Source organism: Triplophysa dalaica, chromosome 20 (genome assembly GCF_015846415.1).
Source record: "Triplophysa dalaica isolate WHDGS20190420 chromosome 20, ASM1584641v1, whole genome shotgun sequence".
NCBI classification, from domain to species: domain Eukaryota; kingdom Metazoa; phylum Chordata; class Actinopteri; order Cypriniformes; family Nemacheilidae; genus Triplophysa; species Triplophysa dalaica.
The window spans coordinates 1,396,623-1,420,310 of record NC_079561.1 but is presented as its reverse complement, the minus strand read 5'-3'; the positions used below and the strand labels follow the sequence as shown (position 1 = coordinate 1,420,310).

At 40.2% G+C, this 23,688-nt stretch overlaps 1 protein-coding gene across 3 annotated transcripts in view; it reads left to right on the top strand.

Annotated features, from left to right (window-relative positions):
- chchd6a (coiled-coil-helix-coiled-coil-helix domain containing 6a) overlaps positions 1-23,688 on the top strand; it is a 46,247-nt gene that overhangs the window by 3,866 nt on the left and 18,693 nt on the right. For 2 of the 3 annotated variants that reach the window (XM_056733541.1, XM_056733542.1), the window contains exons 6-8: positions 7,240-7,263; positions 9,651-9,734; positions 16,241-16,311. In XM_056733541.1, coding sequence (XP_056589519.1) covers positions 7,240-7,263; positions 9,651-9,734; positions 16,241-16,311 — 179 coding nt within the window. The remainder of the gene's footprint in view (positions 1-7,239; positions 7,264-9,650; positions 9,735-16,240; positions 16,312-23,688) is intronic. The other variant, XM_056733543.1, reaches the window with a different exon arrangement.

The window sequence follows — 23,688 nt, the reverse complement described above, 5'->3', positions numbered from 1 at the left end:
CCGCTTCAACAATATCAACCAATGTGTGTTTGAGATCACCAGAAAACGATAGAAAATATAGAAAGAAAAGAGCTTAAGTTTTTTTGGTTTTGATTATTAATATTTATAATATAGAATAGCATAAGATCGATTTTTCTTCATTTATTTGTCAAGTGTACAGATGCAGTGGTGATGTGATGTTAATGTAAAAGGAAATGTCATCCATAGGAATCAAACAGACACCTAACATGGATGATTAGAGACATAGGGGGTCGTGGATATCTTGCTAAATGAACAGCGTTCTTGCGTATCTGTTACCATAGTATATATAAACAGTGTTCAGATGAATAAATAATGTATTTTATACTCTTTGTTGTATTTCAGTTTGTTTCAAAGTGTAAATGAATGGAGTGTCAGATGTGTTTTGGATGGGCATGCATATGATGGATGACCTGGCCAAGGCTTTTTCCGATCACGTGGATCTTGGCAGAACCATGTTTGGCTGTCCTGGTTATTTTGAGCTCGTGTAGCCTACGAATTTGTTCTTTGAATCGAAACTAACATGGAGAGCAAATGGTCGTCATCACAAATCGAGTCAAACCCATGACCTTTGCAACTTGACTTTTCTACATGCACATGTATTATTTGATGGTTCACACAAAGAGTTGCTGTGATCTTCAGTCACTGTCTGAGAGAAAGAACACTGTACAAAGCCTTTAAAATGCAGTAATGTGTCACCTCCGCCTCCGCTCTTTCAGACTACAGTAATACTCTTCTTGTGAAACGCACCAATCGTCTTCCCCCTTGCTGCCTCGATCCATCTGTCGGGGTCCGTGCGGGTGCCCTCCACGAGCACTCATCGTACACGACCAACCCTCGCAAGATTAATACAAAATAACAGACAGGGAGGGATTGTGGGTCATTTCTTTGCTCTTGAACGCATTAACGCCGTTCTCTGGGCTGTTGACGGGCCGAGGTGCTTATTTGCATTTGCATTTGGCACTTTACTGCCACAGTTCCATTTGAAATGCTCGTCTCATTAACATCGCTTCGCACTTTCTGTCGAGCCGTACGCCCGCCGCCCGCTCCTGTAGAACACGTTACTTATGCATGAGAGATGCTAAAATAATCAGAGTGCTCCCATGCCTGCCTTATCTCTGTATGATAAGGGCACTGATGTTTTTCCAGCCTCTCGCATCAGATTGTGTGTCAGATGAATGATGTTATTCACACATCTGATTTTTATGTGTACCTGCTGATGATGTGACGTCGCAGCACAAATCTTTGCATCTGCACGTGGATACTTCCTGATGGCGTGTTTCGTCGTAATGAGGATGGTTTTACACTGACATTTTGGCATTTTAGTTTGCCAGTAGTTGATGCATAATATGGTTTGCATTGACTTTTTTGTCAATTTAAATTTAATTTGAGGAAGCGATTAACTTTGAAGGCTTTCTGTAAAATAAATGTATAACATCCAATGAATGGAGGTGTGATGCCTCTTTATGGATCATAAAATAGTTACTTTATATACATTTTCATGTGGGCATTTTTGAGGAATATATAGCGTTATGAATGTGACAATCCTGAAAATGGCTCTTGAAAAATGACTATGAAAAATATAAAAATAAATCAAATGCTTTACAAATTTGAAGAGAGATCTCGCATGAGTATTTAAACCACCAAATGTTAACATCTGTGATGTTACCATAGGAAAAACATTTTTTTTCGTGGTAAGGTTTTTGCCCTTCTGTAATGTGAAAGTGGGCCTAGAAATGACAAATATATCACAAATATGTCTTTATTATGCAGCTGAATGCATAATAATCGTAAAACCTCTGACTTTTGCATATTATTTTTATTTTCTTTCTTTTCTTAGATGATTTTATAGTGCATTTGAGTAGTTGGCCTATGCATAACAAATCAAAATAAATCTTTTTTTATGCGGTTTTCTATTATAAATATATTATTCACAGTTTTTCTCTTTTTTTTGCTACCATTTACGGTTTATTTGTCAACAACCCATTAAGAGACGCAGTGTATGTACCACTTTTAAACACTAGATGGCAGAATAACTCTTTAATACAATGTCTGGTGTTGTTGCATCTCCTTGAGTCTCAATGCAACAGCCTGAGGTCTCTGTGATTCAACTTCATGTGCTAATTCATATCGTATAATGTGTCAGTCTGCATGATTATAAATATATTTAAATGGATATGACCGAGAATAGTATTCATTGTTTTTGTGATAAATACAAAATTTCTGGAAAGTATGATGCTGTTCTGACACGCAAATGTAAGTGTAAATGGCGTCCAGCTGTCACGCGATAAGTCATTTGGTCTGCTTGTGCACAGGCGTTTTATGGCTTTGTTTTAAAAGTCTACGAACAGTATCGTACAAAAGTCCTACTGTCCACTTCTAATATGTCCGTCAATGGGGTGCAAGATCATACAAATTTACACAAATTCAACACCAGTTTGGTTAAACCTGAAATAGTTAAGAATGTCTTATATTGCTGGAAACAACAAATGTCTCCACATCTCTGTAACGTTTTTTGCTTGTGCAAAATTACCTGAGAAAATCGTTTGGAGATTCTGTCTGGGCTTGTCAATGGCTCATTGCAGCTATAGCATCCTTTTCCAAAAGAAAAAACTCTTCCACCATTTTCTCAAAACCCTCTTTTTCATTGTAATTTAAAAACTCTGTATCTGCGTTTCTGCTCAACTTCAAATTTTCTGCTCAACAAATTTCCCTCTCGCCAATGTGTGTACTCTAAATTCACATGATCTCCCGCGCAAACGCAAGCTTTATCTTCTCATCAAGAGCGTGAAACTTCACCTCATCACGGACACCATTATTTGCCCTCACAGAAGTATGGCAGTAAGCACCCCGTTACCAATTCCTTCGTTTGCTTATTTGCCTTCTCTCATCCCTCCTCAGCGAGCAGTTTATCAGAGGAGCTCAGCGTGAGTAATCCGCTCTAGCGTTAGAGAAGAGAGCTGGTCTGGTAGCAGAGTCCTATCAGTAATTGTAATCTCGGGCCTGACATCTTCCTGCATGCAAAGCCATTAAGACTCCCGCGTTCCCCGAGCACACTGCAGACCACGGCTCAGGTAATTGCCAGAGGAGCCGCGGCGGCAGGTGGAGTGGATAGATGTTATCCCGTGCTCCCCGGCTCTTCTTTTCGAGCGGGAGTCTGGGATAAAAGGGAATTAGGTGCGGGATTAGGTCTTGTGTTTGTAAGTGTTTACTTGTGTGTTTTATTGTCACGGCTTTCTCAGTTAAGCGTCTTCGTGTCAGTTGAGAGTGATTTGTGTGGTGTTTTGATATGGTTGTGATGAAATCGTGCAGAGTTTCTTTGTTTATGGATGTTTTGGTCACTTTTTGACGGTGGAGATGGCGATAGTTCACCCACAAATAAAAAAATCAGTTGTTATTTATTGATATAACCCGTTGAAACACAAAAGATATTTGGAGAAATGTCAGTGGTTTTGTGTTTGCACAATGGAATGGCGTAAGAATGTTCTTCGAAATATCATCTTTTGTGTTCTGCGGAAGAAAGAAATGAGCTTTGAAATGACACGAGTCGTGTGTAAATGATGAAAGAATTTGACTCTCTTTGGCTGAATTAGGCCTTTAAGGGGAAGGTCAAAGGCCAAATTTTAAATAAACATGTGAACACAAACAGGTTGATTTGCTATTTCTTTAAGGAATATGTGTTCACCGCTGCAGCTCTGACGGTGACGGTCTGATGCTCAAGATAACAGCAAAGAGTGTCGTTCGGGGCCAGGCGACCTCCGAAGCGGTCAGGATTATGAGCGCTAGCTACACGCTTTACCCGTCCTTCAATAAAAGAAGATGAGCACATAAAAGTTTTATACTGTGTGAGCGTTTGACCGTTCCGGGCTGTTTCCCGTGTCTCTCCCTCTGGTGCCAAACCAATCCCGACCCTCCGTCAAATAGTTCCTCTAGTTTTGTCTTGTTACTCTAATCTGTTTTCCCTCATGTCATTAATATCACGTTCAAGACCCCGCTCAGAAATGCCATCCGTGTTCGAGCCCTCGGCACTCACTGGCACGGTGGCCGGATCGGGATCAGATAAGGACCGCGGATCGCAGAGAAATTATTCATAGCACCAGCACGAGATGCAAGTGGCCCTTCCTCTCCTCCCCAGACGACCTAAGCGGCGTGCACTCCGGGTAGTCAGTTTGAATATTAAGTGCTAATTTATTGCGTAGCCGGGAGCAACGTGTTAAATAAACGCAGACGAGTAAATAGACGAGGAACGCGGGAGGGATATCAGATGGCAACGCAGCGCATCCAACCTAGAGGGGACGACGGATTATAAACACACACCGCAGGACACGACAGATGTATCGTGCACGTTTTTACAAAAAGCGGAGAATGAACGAGGACCGTCGTAGCCTTCCAAAGTTAAAATTCAATTCAATTAACTTGAATTAATTTTCCTGATGACACGGGTTAATCAAGAGGCGTCCAGTGGTAGCGTTATCTGGACGTTTCGTAGGGGAGGAGCATTTAACTGTGGATTATCATTACCTGAGGATGAAATTAATAGAAATGAGCTTTTTTAATTATGTTTTATGACGTGGTTCGTGATTGTAACGTCTAAATCTAATTTTATTTCTCGACACTGTTCTTGTTTGAGCAAAGTCTATTTAACGTTGTAGTTAAAATCCTCTGAAATTTTTTGCTGTAACTTAACTAGATCTTTCTCATTTAGTCTCGTGTAATTTAAAACCTGTGTGACTTTTTTCCTACCGCAGAAGATAAAAGGAGGTGTTTTGGCAACCGAACTCACCGCGCCTCGTTGACTTCCATTGTATGGACGCAAAACCACTGGGACATTTCTCGAAATATCTTCTTTTGTGTTCCACAGATCAAAGAGTCCTACACAAGTTTCGAACAACGTGAGGGTGAATAAATGATGACAAAATAAATTCACCAGAATTTCAGAGACCCTAGCAACCTCATGCCAACGCCTTGGCAACCACCCCAGCATCACAGTTTTTTTTTAAGATGTTGAGAAATGTGAAGTTGCCGTACTTGTCGCCCGGTTGTTCCCGTGGCACACGGCTTGTCACTTTGCATCCATCGAGCCCTATGTTCTAAGTTGCAACCTAGCATGCGCACTCATGCGCTGTGTTTACGGCGAGCTAGACTCCGAGCGGGGCTCATTTCTAGACTTATCAGTGTAATTCATGCTTGCCTGGGTATTATCAGGCTGCTCCAGATCCCAAACAGAGCGTTACACGAGTGCAGCACGCCCATCAGATCGGCTTTGTCACCGCTGAGAATTTAAAGAGGATAAATAAAGAAATGACGAGGCTTGTGTGTAGTCAGCAGACGGATTGAGCAGACGCGAGCGAGTGTGTATGTGGTGCTCGACAGGCTTTGAGGGTTCTTTCAGACGGAGTGATGAGTCTGGCGTCATCAGACCGGCGGGGAGCAGACTCTTGAGTTTGTCGTCGAGTCGCATTTAGTTCCTCAAGGGATATTTTGGGTAGAGTTCTGCTGGCATGGTAACAATCCTCTTAAGTTTTGTAAATGTCACTTTGATAAATAAACACCTCTAAATCATTGAAAGATCAGTTTAATTATAAGACAATAGTTTGAGCTCGGAAATCTGATTGGAGGCCTGCGTGTGAAGTCATCGGAAAGAAATGATGCATATGCTGCAGTGCGACAGGTTTCCATTCACTGACAGCAAAAATTAAACCATTTATTACAATTGCATGTTTTACTTATGCATTCCTGATTAAAACGCATATATTTAATGGAGTTCACTAATTATTTACTCCAAACCTATATGACTTTATTTCTTCTAAATGACAGGTTTTTATTTTTGGGCGAACTATCCCTTTAAAAATCTTGCTGTTGTAATAAACCCCAAATAGCTTAATGACCTTAAATGAAAGAGTTAGAGCTAGACCTTTGATTAAATCAAAAAGTAAATCAATTCTAATAAACAAAAATAATAATTGAAACCGAATTAATTATTTTTCTAATTTCGAGCTGATGTTTTATACTCAAATGTGCAATATGAACCATATTTCCTCTCGTGCTCTGCTTTTTGGTTTTAACTCAACCTTTTCTTCGCTTATCTCTGTAGATCCATGTGAGCTCTGGCAGTGCGAGCGCTTGGCTTCAGAAGCAGACCAGATTACCCTCTCCTTCCTGTTCATTAAATACGTGTGAAATGCCCTGCTGTGACTCCCGTAATGAGCAGCGATTCCATACTACATAATACGTTTGTTAACACCCAATTTACAGTTGAATTTTAAAAGCCGTTGGAGATTTATGCTCTGCCTTTTACAGCTGCCATTTCTCATTTTGTATTTAACTGGTCAAACACAGAAAGTTGAATTTAAATGTAGACAGTATCGGGTAGAGTGTTTTCTGCCATTTTTATTCAAATGTTTTTGAAGTTTTGAGTGAAACGCTACATAGCGACAACATGAAATCAAGATTTTTTTATAAGAATCGAATCGCATCTAGTTTGATTGTGGTTAATTTTTTTTAATTTTTTGCTGGGTTATGTGTGTGGTGATGCAGCTGGTAAATAACTAGATCGTTTTTTTTTGCTTTCGAGTTTGATATGGTATGTTTGGTACTTGCTAAGGTGTCCTGTGTAGTAGGCCTGTTCAACAAATAATCACAATTAATCGCATCCAGAAAAAGTTTTGTTTTCACATAATAATCGCATGTCAACATTTGAGTACCAAAATCCGGGAGATTTCTTACGAATTTTATTACCATTAGATTCGCTTAATAGGACTAGGTGTTATAATCTCACTATTTCATCACTGTTGAATTGCCCAATAGGACATTTCCCACGCTTTATGTATGACAGGGGAGCAGTTAAGAATATGAATAGAGCAAAAGATGTCCGAGGTTTCCATGGGTTCGTCGGTTAGACATCCTCTGTGTTTGGGGAAATATGATTATAGAAATACATAGCATATTATCATAGCAGAATTTTATTACCATTAGTAATAGTAAACTTCACTTAAAAATGTATAGCCTAATGTGTTGCCCAGCTAAATACACTATGCATTTCTTTGAAACCTTGTTTTTATAGACCTGTGGATGTAAATCATGACAAACATGAGATGGATGTACACCAATTCCGTCTGGGTCTGTTGATCCTGTGTCCCGCACTGCTGCGTAATCTCAATCCTGTCTCATTTTTCCGTAGTCATGCGTTGAGTGATCTGTGTTTTTCTGTTTTCTCTCAAGCCTGCCTCTGAACTGGACGCCTGGGTAAGCATGGCCTATTCCACACCCATTGTTACGTCCTTCCATTCATTTGTTCGTTATACGTATCTCTCTCGCTTCTTGTTCCCTCCTCATTTAAACATGGTGTTTCGTTTTTCATGCATTAAGCCCCGATTGCGAGCATGCAAAGCGTGTCGGCCGTCGTGGCGCTTTCGGAGCTACCCAGCTAGAAAATTGCATATGATGCGAGTGCTGATGGAGGTGATTTACTGCTCGCTTTAGACAGGAGGCAGAGGAAGGGGGTGATTATGTATGCCCGTAATTTGGGGTTGTGCTTTGTTGTGTACTGTTGTCGGGCTGCTACAGTACATGCGCCTCTCTCCCGGTCAGCGCCACGGGGTGTCTCTCCACCACAGCATGCGTTTGTGTTCTTTGCAGGTGTGTGTGTGAGCGTGATTGTGTGAATGCCGTATCCCGCTGGGCTTAATGTATCCATGCCTCGTACACAGTTGCGGAATGAGGGAAGCTAATTACAGGGAGGCGTGTGCATGGGCGTGCATGTTAGCATGCCGGTTTCTGCGTTCCCTTGCTCCTTTTCCTGTTGAATATCGTTTTGTAGCTTTTAAAGTTGGAGCGCATGTGCGTCCCTTATATTGTGTTTCCACCAAATGGCAATTAAGCGTTAAGCGTGAGAGATTTACATATTAAGTCAACACAAAGATGTGATAGGACATCCTGCGGTGTGATTTGTGTGAATGATACTGCGCAAATTGAGCGTTCGAGGGATTTGAAAATTCTGAACTTTGGCGAATTTTTTTGACTCATTAACCAATCAGGAGCTTGCTCTAGTAGTGACGTGATTATGTCCGAAACAACAATGGAGGACAAAATCACAGTCGCTGTATGTGGATACCTTGAGCTGTATGATACATCTTACTTTTATCGAAACAGGAATAAAAAGGATCTTGCTTGGAAGAAATTGAGTCAGGAGGTCGGACAATCTGGTAAATTGTAAAAAACGGTCTTTACTCAATTTGAGAGATATGTTTACACGAGACTGGTGGCAGAAGCCCCTCCCATAACGCAAATTTGTGTCTGTTGTGAAGTGAATTTCACACGCGAATGAAGCGAGTAAACTCAAAATGTTCAAGCGTCCAATTCCACGCTAATAAGAACGCTCTATTAGTGTTGCATGTGCCTAAATGTTAAATGGCACTGTTGTTTCTCGGTTGCGCAGATGTGCCTGCTCATAGATAGTCTGTTTTATCACCTTAGACTTGGGTTTTGGGAATCAAAAATTTGTTCCAACTGTGGTGGTCGCCGTCAATTTTCACACACCTGTTTGGCTGTCATAAGAAATCACCTTCAAACTTGCGTTCGTCATTATCTTTCTTCTCTCACGTCTCTCTGTTTCTTTGTTGGATTCCCTCCATCTTATTAATCCTCTTTGGTGATTTGTGTTTTTTCAATGGCTGAAAATCGTACACCAGCTGTCCTTTCCCAAAATTTCTGGCAGAGTCGTCATGAATGGTTTTAAAAGCTTTCGACCATGCTGTCGAAGTGAAAATGCGACGTTAATTGCGAGCGAAGCCTCCTCAGTCCAGCTACTCTTGAATATGGTCAGCTGTTTTGGGCCAGTTTGGACATATGCTTCTGAAGGAATTTGCTTATTCAACAACCAAAAACTTAAACCTTGACGAATCCCAAAGAAATGCCAACGAATACAGACATTTTAGAGACGACAGTTGGACTTCGAATGTCCTAAGCTTATAAGCCTTATGATATGAAAATGTTTTAAAAAATATTGCCAAGTGTATCACTGGCCTGTGCGTTTCAATTTTTCACGCAAATATTTTTTTTAGATAAAAGCACGTCGCAACAATGTTTTTGTCTTTGCATTTTGGTCACTAGTTTAGGTTTGTGCTGCGTCAAATTGCAATATTTTTATTGGCCTCATCACAAAACGATACATTTTATATTTATCAGCGTATTTTTGTTTGTGCAAGAAAAAAACTATAATTTCATTCTTAGTTCACCAAAAATAAATATAAAATGAAATGTATTTTTTCACCCCCATGTCCATCAAAACCCACAAATCATTGTTCTGTGGAATTCAAAAGAAGATATTTTGAGAGATGTCCCAGTGGTTTTGTGTCCATACTCAGTAAAGTGGAATTTAATGGGTGTCAATGTCGTTCATTACCAACATTCTTCAAAATATCTTCTTCCGTGTAAAGTATAAAGTCATACAGATTTGGAATGACATAAAGTCAAGAAAACGCAATATCATTTTTAGGTGAATTATCTCTTTAAAGTAGTATTTCACCTTTTGTTACTGCTGTCTTCATTTAAACCAAGTTTAGTAACAAACTAGACAAGACAAACAACATTTGTACATCTGAATGACACAAAACATTTGTCTTTCTTAACAGGGGAAACAGCTGGACAAGAAGGAGGCGGAGCTTAAGGCCCTGAATGCATTCTACAGGGAGCAGATTGCACAGCTAGAGAAGAAGGTTGGTGATATCCTGTCAAACAAGAAGTTCAGATATTTGGATTTCAGAGGATTTAAATGTTTTGACTATCATCGGGTGGTGCATGTGGTGTGTAAATTCGCAAATATCGTGCCGCCGTGCAGTTACTTTATTACTTTAAGGATCTCAAGAAAAATCTTCTCTTTAAGTTCTCCGTCCTATATGATTTTCACAGCCGGTTCCTGACATTTTGGAGAGAAAAAACGGGGAGCTTTGGGAAAATGTTTGCGAGCATTAAAGCATCACCCAGGATCAGTGGGTGTTAAAAACCTGCTTCCACGCTGTCGTGTTTTCCAGTTTGTGGCCGATGTGAGATGCCTTTTTGTACTACATTGCCACGATTTTGTGTTTAGTCAAGAGATAAAGCCCAAACGGGACCATTTTCCACGGCCCGACCTTCAACCAGCCCCTTGACAAAGATCACAATGGTCTGTATGCCACCAAAGTGGGAATCTGAAGTGCACGCGCTCCGGGCGGCAATGGCAGCTGCCTTTATCCGCCGGGTTCACACCTTGATCAACCCCCATTGGTGTATAAGATGCAGAAATGAATAAAGTTACGTTAAATGGAAAGGGCTTGCTCGACGGGTTGAGGGGCAACGGTGCAGAAAGTGCTATAGCTGGAGACTCCAAACTATTCAGCGTTTGGCAAATGAAGTCAGAGTCGCTCTCCAAGATTTGTGATTTTCCTCAGTCCCCATCTTATTCGTTTTCTCTATTTGCCCTCTCTCGCCCTTTTCCTACACTCTCTCTCTCTCTCCGAGGTCTTATCGTCTGCATGCAGCAGGCGAAAAGGCAGATTTGCGTCTGCCCCCCCTTTCCCAACATGCCGTAGGAAAGTGGTCCAGCGTGTAACTGCGGCCGTGCTGTAAGGAAGTGGGCGTCCATAAAAAAAGGCAGTTTTTTGCTTGGTCGAGTTACCATATTTCCCACAATGCAGAACTACCAACAAAGAAATATTATAACCTAGTTGCATAGTAACGAATGAATCAGGTTTTTGTGCATTGCATTCTGGGTAACTCCGCCGCTGTATTGAACCAAATTTCCGTTTGATGTGACTATGCAACTAGGTTATAATAGTTGTTTGTCTTTTACATGAGATGTTGAAAAGGAAGAAACCCACTGTATTCAAAGCAATATTTGAAGGACCACTGACAAATTAGTTGAATACGGTTGGAACAGAATGCACCGCAAGGCCGCTTCTCCTTTTATGTTTATTTATGGCGTCCATTTTTTATTCACCGACTAAAGAAACTCATTAGAGGCAATTTTTGTACCCCCGTTAAACGTCTTGTTCAGAATGGTCCCAGCCACCTTGACGGCTTTAGAGAGATAATTCTTCTTTATTTGACTCTCGCGCTGTGTTCAGGCGCTCTTGCTTTGTTCATATAAGCTTTACTAAGAGAGTTGCTCACTCACTGGCTTGAAGAATTGCCTTTTTGTTTATTCACTTTGGGCCCAGTGATTCAGGGGAAGGAGATGGAGATGAATGTTTTGGGTACATGCTTCATTGTGATGAGAAAACAAAGGATTGCAAAGGGAAATATTAACACTGGGATGGCTTCCATGGTGGCTTTGCCGGGCTGATAATTTAACGCTTGTGTCTCTCGAAAGAGGGGATTTGTTCCGTGGTGTACAGTTAACGTTGTTTGCACGCTGCAGATTTACGCTCCGCCGTCTTTGAGACTTAATTCGTGTTTCGTTTCAAGTCTGAGACAGGTTTATAATGCAGTTTCAAATGTCATTGCCACTTTGTCTGCCTGCCTGTATTGAATCTATGCTGCTAATATTTCAGCGGACATTTACTGGGAGAAAGTTATCGAATGGTAAATCATACAATGTGTTCTGTTTGTTTTGAATGAATGGAAGGCTGTGGATTATATCTGTGATGCTGATGCAAGCAACATGGATCTACAGTATTTGAATAAACAATCTATACTGCACTATAGGCTAAAGTCAATGTGAAAAGTCAATCGCAACCCCTTTTCTTTTGTAAAGACATTGATGGTGAAAAGGAAAATTTAAGAGACCACTCGAGCTCTTTTCTAGTTATATGTTCAAGAAGTTATATAGAAATACATTTCTGTAAATGATCATTATTGTTTCATTCACAGGAAAAAAAAGTGATGATTTTTATTTTTATGATTTAAAAATAAGTAGTGAATGCTCAAAAATCTAAACGGGGTAAATCTTCATTTTTTTTGATGACCAACTGAGGTGCCGTGAAATGTGTATCTTTGATTGATGTGTTTGTCGGTACTTGACAAATAAATATGTAAAAAAATATATTAAAAAAAAAGTTTTTTTATGCTATTTTATATTATAAAATAAATATAAATGATAAAAAATACATTATAACAAGGCAATACTCTAAAATTACTCTAAAACAGGATTTTAGGGCGGGACATATTAAGTGGCCCCTCCCCTTTTTGGTTTACTTCATAGCGCACAATCTGGTGAGTCGTCTGAATGTCCGAAATTGAAACTTCTGGTCTTGTGTTTGGTTATAATATAACAATTTATTTTATCTTTCATTTATATTTTATTGTATATTTTTGCTCAACAGTTATTGATTCTTTACGGAGTTCCACAGGAAGTTGAGTTGTCCCACATAACATCTGTATATGTTGTTGCCACTGAAACCTTATGTAGAGATCCTTAATGTTTCCAATTATATAACACCCCCAAAACTTTACAATCTTATGAAAAAAAGTCAAACCTTAACTTGATTTCAGAGGGACACATTCAAACATTCTGTTATTTTACTGCCGATATGGAAGCGGTTAACTACATTTACGCCCCACGTGTTCCATCAGGGCATAAGGGGGTGGTCTGCATCGTGTCAATCTCCATCGCTGGCTCAGAGCAGACACAGACTGTGAGGATTGATGGCGACCCGGTGCTAATTACTGTGCGATCATCATAAACAAACATTCTTCATTGGAAGTCCTCGTCTTCCTCCCGTACACACACGCTCGCAGTCTCACACACTGAGGTTACAGATGAACTCTCTTCTGTCTAATAGCAAATGGGATCAACCTAGTGTGTCAGATGCCCCAGTATTTATATTTACCTCATTACAAGAAAGCATCGTTTGCCAAAGGGATCACAGCCTGGCAATGAAAGGCGCGCAGAGTGTTTACAGTCGGGCTTTAGTTGCTGTTTGACAGAGTTAGAGCGACAGGAGAAGGATAATGCAGACGGTTGGCATGTCTGTTCAGACTGCTGTTACCCCAGCAGGGGATGAGGAGGTTGTTATGGGGTGGGGGGTATATTCACGGCAGTCCCCGGGATGGGAACGGCGTATCCATCCTGCTTCACTCAGTCGCCGGCCGTCGATGGCAGGTGCGCTTGAAGTCGCTGCTAATCTTGCTACTGCAGGGTGGTTCTCCTCGCCGTAAATGCCTTTTATCGTGGCGGATGTGGCGTTTCTCTCGTCTTTTTGAAGGTGGCACGCATAATCGCTTGACATCCATGAATTCTGCCAAAGACGGCGTGTTGGCGCCGCTGAAAGCAAAGGCTGTAAACAGCAGCATCCCGCCACTGTCTTGAATTAGCGCTAGCGTTTCCTAATCCCGCTCAAGCGTCCTCAGTCATGTCTGCGTCCTGCTCTCAGCCGCCTCGCGCCCTGCCGTTTTAGCCTACCGTGCTTTCTCCCCTGTCGCTAGTTGCGAAGCACTTTGAAGTACTTGAGGCGTGGGTACGAGATAATAATCCGCCTGAAATCCTCGCAGCCGTGCTGACACGTTGTCAACGGGACACCTCGCTCTTGAAAACTCCCTAACCATCTGCTGTACACTTCACCTGGACAGGCTCACGATCTCTGGCCCGGGGCGCGGTATCTAAAATGAACTTACTTCAAAGCTGGCAGAATGATTCATTTAAAATTTCAGTTTAATTTTTCAGTCCGGCGCGCTGTGTTGGGTACATGTCGGTGTCAGGGGCTCCAGGGGTGTAATAGCTCGTTGACTCTGTAATGACAGCGAGCGGGAGCAGCATTACAATCAAAATGCCAGAGAAGAGGATTTGGGGTTTTGCGTGCGTTTTTGCTGTCTTGCTTCTCGGCGCGGTAATGCGGATGCATCAAAAAGAGGATGATTATGTTGGGTTGGTTTGATACGGTTGTTTAATCGCACTGAATTAAATTGTCCCAAACCTTAAATATTAAACCTGTCATTTGTTTACCCTAATGTTGTTCAAAACATGTATGTGACACTTTTGATCTCCATGAAACACAACAGAAGATAGTTTGAGAAATGTTTTGGTGTTTGTTTTTTGAATGAAAGTCTAATGTTGTTTGGTCACTAACGTTCTTCAAATATCTTCTTTTGTGTTCCCCAGAAAAAACAAAATCGTACAAGTTTAAAATGACATGAGGCTGAGTGACTTGTCTCTTTAAATGTGTAAAAGATCGTTGAAGAAACATTACAGGTTTAAAAGGTCCAATGTGTATTTTACGGAGGATCCATTGACAGTTTTGTATACTATATACACCTCTGAAGACATAGAAATGCAATAAAGACCGTACATAATGAAGTGTTTTGTGTTTATTACCTTTGAATGAGCTTTTCTATATACATACACCACAGGTTCCCTTACGTGGAATTTGCCATGTTTCTACAGTAGCCCTTAAGGGACAAACTGCTCTATGGTTCGTTTTGAAGATATGTTATCTACTTCGGAAAAGAAGGAACAATGTGACAACATCTTAGACCTCTGTCAGCCGCTATAGTGCTTTGAAAGGGAAGGGTGGAGTCAGCCGTTTGTTGCAATTTGCAACCTCACCACTAGATGCCGCCACATTTCCTCAACTGGACTTTTAAAACTGTTATTTTCTCTTTAACAGAAGATAAATGTAATCAGAAATCACATAGTGTACACTAAATGTACAGGAGGTAGTTGGGATTGCAGGTGCAAGCTTGTTTGTTTTCATGACTGTAATTTGGCAAATCCCTTAAATAGCATCATTATTTGTCCTGCTCCAATTGTGTCAACCAATCAGGTTTTTCATGCTTTTTACTAGTGGGATTAACTGGTTTGTAGTGTCAAAAATAATAGTTAATGTTTTGCTTATTGCAAACTTGGCTGCATAGATTCTCCAGCATTGCTTTCCGTCACAGGAAGTTCTCGTCTTTAGGAAGAAGAATCACTGAAAATACTCTTGTGATGAAGCAAAACATTGAGTGAATTGGCTGTTTAAATAGGCAGGGGTGCCGCTGGTGGTCAGTGCCAGGCGAAGGGAATGACAAAGCAGGTGCCAGCTGCGTGATTATAACTAACAAATGCCTTCCTGCTGTTCTGCTATAGGAAGTGCTGCCCACTTCTAATGTATGCAGAGAACCAAAAGGCCTTTTTCATATGGATAACTCGTATCTTTTCTTCGACTGTTCTCATTTAGAATCACTTGTTCATTTCCACCATATATCCATTTATCCAGTGAGCATTGATGAATAGCCGCGGTGATGAAGGTCAAATAGTATTATGTGGTAAAAAAGACATGGAAAAATGTCATGGAGGCTTTTTAGGTATCCCGAGACACCATGTATATCTTAATAGTTGCATTTAATCTGCACGGCACAGTGTTTTGGTTTAGTCTTGGGTGTGGAGCCTCAATTTTATTATGGAGGTCTGGTTTTCTTCCATAGCATTAAAGTGATGCTTTAATGGAGAATTTTAAATATCTTTTTTTGTTTTCCGCGGAAGAAAGAAAGTCAAATTGGAATTGAAATGACAAGAATTTGAGTAAACGGTGACAGAAGTTTCATTTTTGGGTGAATTAAAGATCTGTTAGGAATTAAAAGGATACTGATACAGGAATTATTTTTAGGTCAGTGTGTGGGATAAATCCTGCAAAACAGCATCTTCCTCTCTTTTATCATCCTTGTGGTTTTTGCTCTTTATTTTACTCATTTCATTTGGCGCGAGCAGATTTTGGTGTGCGCAAAAACGTTGTTTAAGGTGCACCACTAATTCAGCAATCAGATATTTTTCATGTTTTATTTTAGAAATAGATGCAAGTGTCCGATGTCTTAGCATAAATCACATTAACAGAATCTTCTTGTGTATAATCAGTTGTCTAATGATGGTCGTTGTGTTCTTAATGAGTTTAAATATTGAGTCCCAAAAACAAAAACTGGCATCTTTTAAAAAAGACTTTCTCTCTTCTTGCCCCTTTTATACTAAATATAGGAATTTGTAAGACAACAAAATGCATAAAATAATTAATAAAAAACATATTTTCATTAGCATTCTCTAGCATTTCCAAATTTTATTAAGTGTTTTCTAGTGTTTTTTAACTGTGGACTGTAAATAAGACATGATCTCACATATTTACAAAAATTTTGGTCTTTAGAATAGCTTTAAAGAAGTTACCTTCTTTCTGTTTGTAGCTTAAGGCTTGACTGCTTTGAAAGTGCTGTATCTTGTAGAGAATCCTGTATCTTATATTTTTATTTAACTGATAATTAATTTTCTTTGCCCGTGTTTCAGAATGAAGAACGATTCAAGATGTCTGCCGAACAGTTCCACACCGCTGCGGCCCGAAGTGAAGCCAATATAAAGTAAGTACAAATGATACACCTCAACAAAAACACTGTGATGCTTTGATACCCAGTAAAAAAGTAATTCGTAAAGAATAGAATACAAAGTTATAAAAAGAAAAAAGTCCTCATGATGTTTTGGGTTCAAGGCGGGATTCAACTCAAAAGTTTCTGGAAACTGAACATTTTTATTGATGTATTTTTAATTGCCTTGCTATAAAAGATTTGTCATTAGAATCTGAAGACATGAAAGCGAATACTTTAGTCAAGTGGGTGCAAAAGTCTGAGCAATTTCACCAAAGGGCTTCGGAGGTGGAGGTGCCAATTTTGAATAGTTGATGTAGACATTACTAAACAAACAAGACAGATAATAAAAGCAGTTATTTTGTTCTGCCTGAAAACAACCCTATAATAACCTCTTTTTTGAGACTTTTTAGTGCCTCGTATTTCATTAAATTAATGATCATGTGAGCTGCAAGGTAAGCCCTTCCTTGCACTGCTAGTTTACTCTCTGAAATACTCCATAATTGATGATAAGGTCAAAAGCGTGGCACTGCCGTAGCCTTGCTCCGTTGCTTTCAAAGAAAAATGGCCTGGTTTCTATGGAGATGGGTCATCTCTGTCCTTTCTCGGCAAATGGTGAAATGAAAGAAAGTGCATCTAGGGAGAGTAGAACATGCTAGGAAGGACAGCCAGATTCTCATTAACTCTAATATAACATCCAAGGCTCTGCCACAAACATCGATTACTATTCTTTGCTTTCATGTTCTTGAACTTTTCTTTCATATTCAACGCTTTAACACCATTATTTGAATGAATGCATAGTCTATGTATTTGTAGCGAGTTTTGAAAATATGCTATTTTATGTAAAAAATATCCTTAATAGCGTTAAAAAAGAAAGACTTTATTTAAGATGCAAGCATTGCTGCGTTTCAGCGCATTTTACACCTGATTAAATCAGATTGTGGGAGTATTGGTAAAGAGAACTTGTGTTTTTGGAACGCTGAAATATTGTATGGAAAACCGGTTTAATTCGTAAACACGCCTACACTGTAAAAATTACTTTCTTACTTCGTATATTTGTCTTGTTTTCCAGAACAGAACAAAAAAAATCTAGAACCAAGATGCATTTTCAGGATGAGCAAAATGACTTAAGAAAATAAGAATAAAAATATGAAATTTCAATGAATTTGTGCGTTAAACAAGCATAAAAAAATCTGCCAATGTGATGAGAAAAATCATCTTGAATTAAGGTTTACCTCGCTGAATTCAAGATTATTTTTCTTACCCCATTGGCAGATTTTTTGGCTCATTTTAATTCACAGAAATGTCTTATTTTTATTCTTAGGTCATTTTTCTCATGAAGAAAATACATCTTGATTGTCATTTTTTGCAGTGTAGTCCAAAAATCCTCTCTGAAGCGGGTTGTAGAATTGTTGAGATATAATAGCCAATTCCTTTTCTTCTGTGTAGGATAATCAGACACGTTTTCACCGGGTTGGAATGAAATCTCTTGACTGCTTTAATTAATGCAGATTGTTTGTAGCTCCTCACGACCCTTCAGCCGCCCCGAGCCGCTCGTTGTTCACTACGGCTGGAGGATCTTTCCTTCATCACATCTTTCCTCTTCCCCTCATTTATCCGTCTTCTCCTCCTGGTACTCTGTCTCCTGCACTTTCCGGACAGTCCCTCTGTCTCTAAAACTAAACTCTTTTATTTGTTGGGTTCTGGTGTATTACAAGGTTTTCTTTTCAGGAATTTCTGACGGTCTTCATTTCAGTAAGCAGGACTTGATGTTAAATTAACAGTTCACCCAAAAATGTAATTTTTCTTTGTTCTGATGAACGCAGAGAAATATCTTTGGTATGCCTGTAACTAAACAGTTCTTCATTGACGTCTATAGTAGGAGAGATTGCTTTACAAGTTTCTTTGTTTCGTTAACCACAAAAGAAGATATTTTGAAGAATGTAGCAAATCAAACAAGAACTGTTTGGTTGTCTTCCAAATATCTTTTCTGCGTTCATCAGAAAAAAGGAATTGATTGTTTGGTCATGTTAGCTAATGTATAAACTAATGTTGACAAATGTAACCCTGGATGACATTTTTAATAAAAGACCAAAATACATATTGTATTGGTCAAAATAATCAATTTTTCTTTTATGCCAAAATCATTAGGATATTAAGTAAAGATCATGTTCCATGAAGATATTTTGTAAATTTCCTATCGTAAATATATAAAAACTTTGAAGTTGTTAATCTGAGGCCCTGTGACAGGCCATCAACTAAAAATAAAGGAGATTTTCTCAATATTTGGATTTATTTGGCACTCTCAGACTCAGAGTTTAAACGGTCGTATCTCATTCTAACAACTCATACATCAATATAAATCCTATTTATTCCGCTTTCAGATTATGTCTAAATCTCAATTTCGAAATCAAAAATTTACCCATAAGGCTGGTTTTGTTGTTCAGGTTCACAAATACAACCTTATAGGAAAGTCTAATAATTGTTCATTTGAATAAATGCTAAAAGCTATTTCTCAAAGCCTCTAGTCCGTCTCAGAAGGTTTGTATGTTATTGCGAAAAATATTTACTTCTGTGGATATTTGAAATGCCAGTTTTATATCCGGAGTCCTGTTATTGAGTGTGCCGGGTCCTCCTAACCTCTCACGGAACAAAGCATTCTGAGTTTTCTGTGCATCTGTGAAAACGTTCTCAATCATTCAGACATTTCTTAATTCTTGTGACAATGCAAAAATAACACTTTTGACCGCTAAAGCTGCAGATGGCTTGTGACTCATCTCTCCCAGCATGCTTTGTGCTAGATTTAAACAGGGATTTGGAACGATAATCGCACAAGGGTGTTCTGGTATGGCGGAGCGCGTGTGATTTTTACGTGTGTAAGCGTTCGTGATGGCTTGTTTCCCCTCGTCTTTCTTGAATCTCGCAGGTTTCCTGCCATCTGTCGTTGAGCGACAGTCATAGGTGCAAGATCATTTAGATGAGGAGACTTCGATGAGGTTACACAAACGATGTTGGCGTCTGGGTAATGAGCTCTCTCTTGGGATGACCCGTCTGCCAATCAGAGCGTAGATGAACATCTGTACCAGCCTACCTCGTAGCTTTTGTGCTATGTTTGTCTTTGATGGAGGCGAATGACCTTCTTTGGTTAAAACCGCTTGCATGAGAAACCGCTTTTTTTTTAAAAAAAAGGATAACCTGCTGTTGTTTTGGTTCTGTGAGGTGGTGCTTTGTTTTATCCATCAATTGGCGGAATCCAAGTACGCAATCAGAGTCGGATCAGTGTTGTAAATCACATGTTGATTTCATGTCGAGTTTAAATTCGAGTCGCCAAGCCATTCTTTTCCGTCATTTCTGCACTGGCTTAGGTACAGTTTGTTCTATCGATTCAATCCACTTGTTGGCAGCGGTATGTCTGGCAGCTTTAGCTGGCGGTTTTGCTCGTCTACCTGCGTGGAGCCGATGTTTTAATCCTGGTTTTAATCCCCGAGTGTACGGCAGGCTCCAGACCTCTGACTCCTGGAGCATGACGGGGCCGCAGTTTAATCCTCACCAGCCTTGAGCCGCTCAGAATCCCTCTCTTGCCCGCTTCACCCGACACGTAGAGCCGTGAGATGGCCCGGGGCCGTCCTGCCCTATCCTGAGGCGAGAACTGTGGTAGATCTGATAACTTAAATTAACAACCGCCTGCTGAGGAACTGCGGTCTAGCCGAGGCCAATAACTTAACCGAACTCAGCTGGACCTGTTTGTCGGGCATGGATTGGGTGTCCCGCAAGTGCTTTGAATCTTTTTGGGTGGGAGAATCTTATGAAGAATTGTCTAGATTGTTTTAAATATATATATTTATATTTATATATATAACTTAAGTTGATAAAATGCAAGTTATGTTAGACGGCATAAAGAATTTTTTACATGATTTTTTATGACAATCAAAAACTCAACAAGTACAAAAATCTGATGCTCATTGAAGTAATACAGTAACAAAAACCATCCTGTCCAAATGATCCAAGATCTTTACCGTAAAATGTCCTCAAACAGGCTTGATTTAGTTTTTTCAATTCATTTGACCTTTACCTTTTTAGTTTTGTAATGAAGTATGACGTATTGTTAAAATGATCTGGTCATTTTTATGCCGGATGTTGTGAGAATGAATAGTATAAAGAAACATTGAGAAAACAGATGTGTTTACTTCCTGTCGATCTTTGCACTTCATAGTGATGCTAACTCTTTAGAAGCGTTTTGCACTTTTGAAAAAAGCTAAAAAGATCGAGTAACGCGTCTGGTCATCGTCACGCTTGGTTTCCCTTCCTTGCAAAATTCCCCGTTCCGTGGCAGCCAATTAAATTGCCTTAGCCAGGCATTTGTTGTTATTTTGCGACGGATGTTGTTTGTGGTCTGTCAGAGGAAAGATTCTCATTAGAGGAGCGGTTGGCTGTGAGGGTGGGTGGGAGAGCGCTGCGACTAGACCGTGGGTCACCGGTCTTTGATTTAACCCAGTCACATTACAGCACATGTTCTGACATCTTGCGCAATCCAAATAAAAGTATCTGTGTGTTTTTCGTGAGAAATAAGGCTTTTTGCATGCCGCCTTTTTCACACATGCGGGAGGATTTGGGGCGTCGAATTTTGACAATAATTATTGTTTAGCAGTCTCCTCTCACATTTCTGCATGCACTTTAATTATTCAAACTAGCGGTGAAGCTTTATCTGACAGTGAGTCATCGCTCTCACTTATTATAAGGACTTTTTTTTTGGAAAGTGGTGTACAGATCTGGGGCCTGATGTACTGTATAAACTTTGAAATAGTTTTATCCTTAAAGGTCTAATGTGTCACTTTTTTGAAGATCTATTGACAGAAATGCAGTATAATATACATAAATATGTTTTCAACGTTATGATTTTATAACCTTAAAATGAGCTATTTCTATCTACCTCCTCTTGCATGGAATGTTGTTTCTACAGTGGCCCTAAACGGACAAACTGCTTCAGAATGTGTTCCGTAAATACGTTATCTGCTTCGGCAAAGAAGTGAAAACGTGACTACATCTTTGTTCTGTGTTAGCCACCGTAGTGCTTCCAAAGGGAGGGGTGGGGTGGGTGGTCGTTTGCAACATCACCGCTAGATGGCGCTAAATTTCGTACACTGGACCTTTAAAATGTTCACACGCACAGTCAAGAATGTCCGAAGGGTATGCACATGTTTACAAGGTTATTTTTAATCCCAACATTTGTGTAAGCACATTTCAATACTTATTTTGTCTGTATACCATTTCCCACCTGTTCACACCCTACAGACACCCTTCAAATCAGTGGTTCTCAACAGGGGGCCCACAAGGGGGCCCAGCTGACTTCCAAGGGGACCTCAAGATGAACACTATTTTAAAATTAGTCAAAATTAGCACTGTAATGTATTAAAAACAAACAAAAAAAGATATGTCTTATTATTTGGCCATTTTTTCGTTCATAAATGTTTTTCCAGTTAATATTAAGCTCTTAAATGTTTTATTAGGAGGAAATTTTGAGGTTATGTGAGTGGGAGGGGGGGGGCCTTTTAATATTGTTGAATACAATTGGAATCAAAAAGGTTGAGCTTTAAATGGATAGTTCACCCAAAAATAAAAAATAATACATCCTTTACTCATCCTCATGTCACTCCTAACCTGCATGACTTTCTTTCTTCTGCCGAACACGAAAGAAGATATTTTAAAGAATGTCGGAAACCAAACAACACCTGCCCCCATTGACTCCCAATGTATGGAGACATTTCTCAAAATATTGTCTTGTGTGATTCACAGAAAAAACCCTCCATAAACAGGTTTTAAAGTGACGTGACCGAGAATAAATCACAACTGATTTTTGGTTAACCTTTAAGATACATGGAGAGATTACTGACGAACTGAACTGAACATTTAAGAAAGCAAGATCTTTACGGCATGATCTGAGGAAATGTTCCCGCACTTGGTCACAGCAGAGTAACATCTCCTCTCCGCATCTGTCCCTTCGCGGAGGGCCGAGGTTCACGGAAGTGTGCGTGACTATTGAGCTCCACCTGATGATTGACCGGGAAGAGGTGAAGTGTCTTCTCAGCACTTCAGACACAGTTACCCTGTAGAGAGGTGTGCAACCCTGACCTGCCGCTCGAGCAAACCCAGACCCAGTAATTACCAGCTTTGTCGGATCCCTCCGAGTTCTTCCTCTCCCTCTCCTCCTCCGTCGCTTCTCCCCCGTCCTCTCTTCATCCTGTCAGGTTTAAGTGGGGCCCATCGCCGCCAAGACGCCGGCCCCTACAGGTGAGATTGGACGGGAGGATTGGAGCGAGGGACGCGGCAGAGGTGGAGAGGGGAGTGAGCTCGTGCTCAGTCAATTGAAAAGCTGTCAGAGCGCGAGCGAGGCCTGGAAGGAGAGTGGTGGAGATAAGGCGAGGTTCTCATCTGCCAGATGAGCTGGAGCGAGGTCAAGGCAACGGCGTCTCTAATCTCGTTAATTTCAGACCCTCGATTCGAAAAACATGTCGAGCCGAACTCCGAGCTGATAAAGGCTCGCGGCTTACGCTTTGTATCAAGTTTGATTTGGTGTTTTTGTGTTTCCCCCACCTCGCCGTTATTTGTTTATCTCCGTTTCTGGAGCGTAATCCCAGTTCGGAGAGATTTTTGTCACCCCTAATTCCGCGTTCTTGTTTGTCCTCTTATCAACAAGAGCTGATTGAAAATTATTAATGAGCGGGCGGCAACTAAACCTCCGCGCGGCCTTTGGTATCTAGCAGTTTTCAGCCGGCGTACCGCTCCTTAGCATCAAAATAATGAGCTTGTCTCTCCAAGTTACGAGCGTGTGCTCCTACACGCACCGAATGTGTTTTAGACTAATTTAATCTTTTGTCGTCGCCTTTTTCTTTGCATTTCATTTCCATATTTTTGAGTTGCGCTTTGTGGGTAACCGCCTCGCAAAGCTTTTCTGAAGTCTTTGCGCTTTGTTCTGTAGCTCTGCGCTCCGTTAAAGAGATTACAAATAATAGTTGAAATTGTCGTAATTAACATTTAATCTTCAAGCGCGGTGTTATTTATTTACAGATGTGAGACCAGCGTTAAACACGCGGGAATTTCGCTCTTCAAAGCGGTCGGCTAATATTTTTATTAAGGACCTCACCTTTAATTTGGTTCAATTTAGTTCAGTCCGGGTTTGAGCGAGCCAATTTTCTGCTTCAGACTGCTTTAATAAAGCCTCTGCTCTATCAGACACCTTCTCCGTTTCCTGATGAAGGGAGTTTATTTTAAATTAGAGTTTCTTATCTACCAGAGCATAGAATGTGACTACTGTAGTCATTCTTCCTCTCACATGGTAATTAAAATAAAAAGCGCTTTCTGAGGCTGATAAAAATA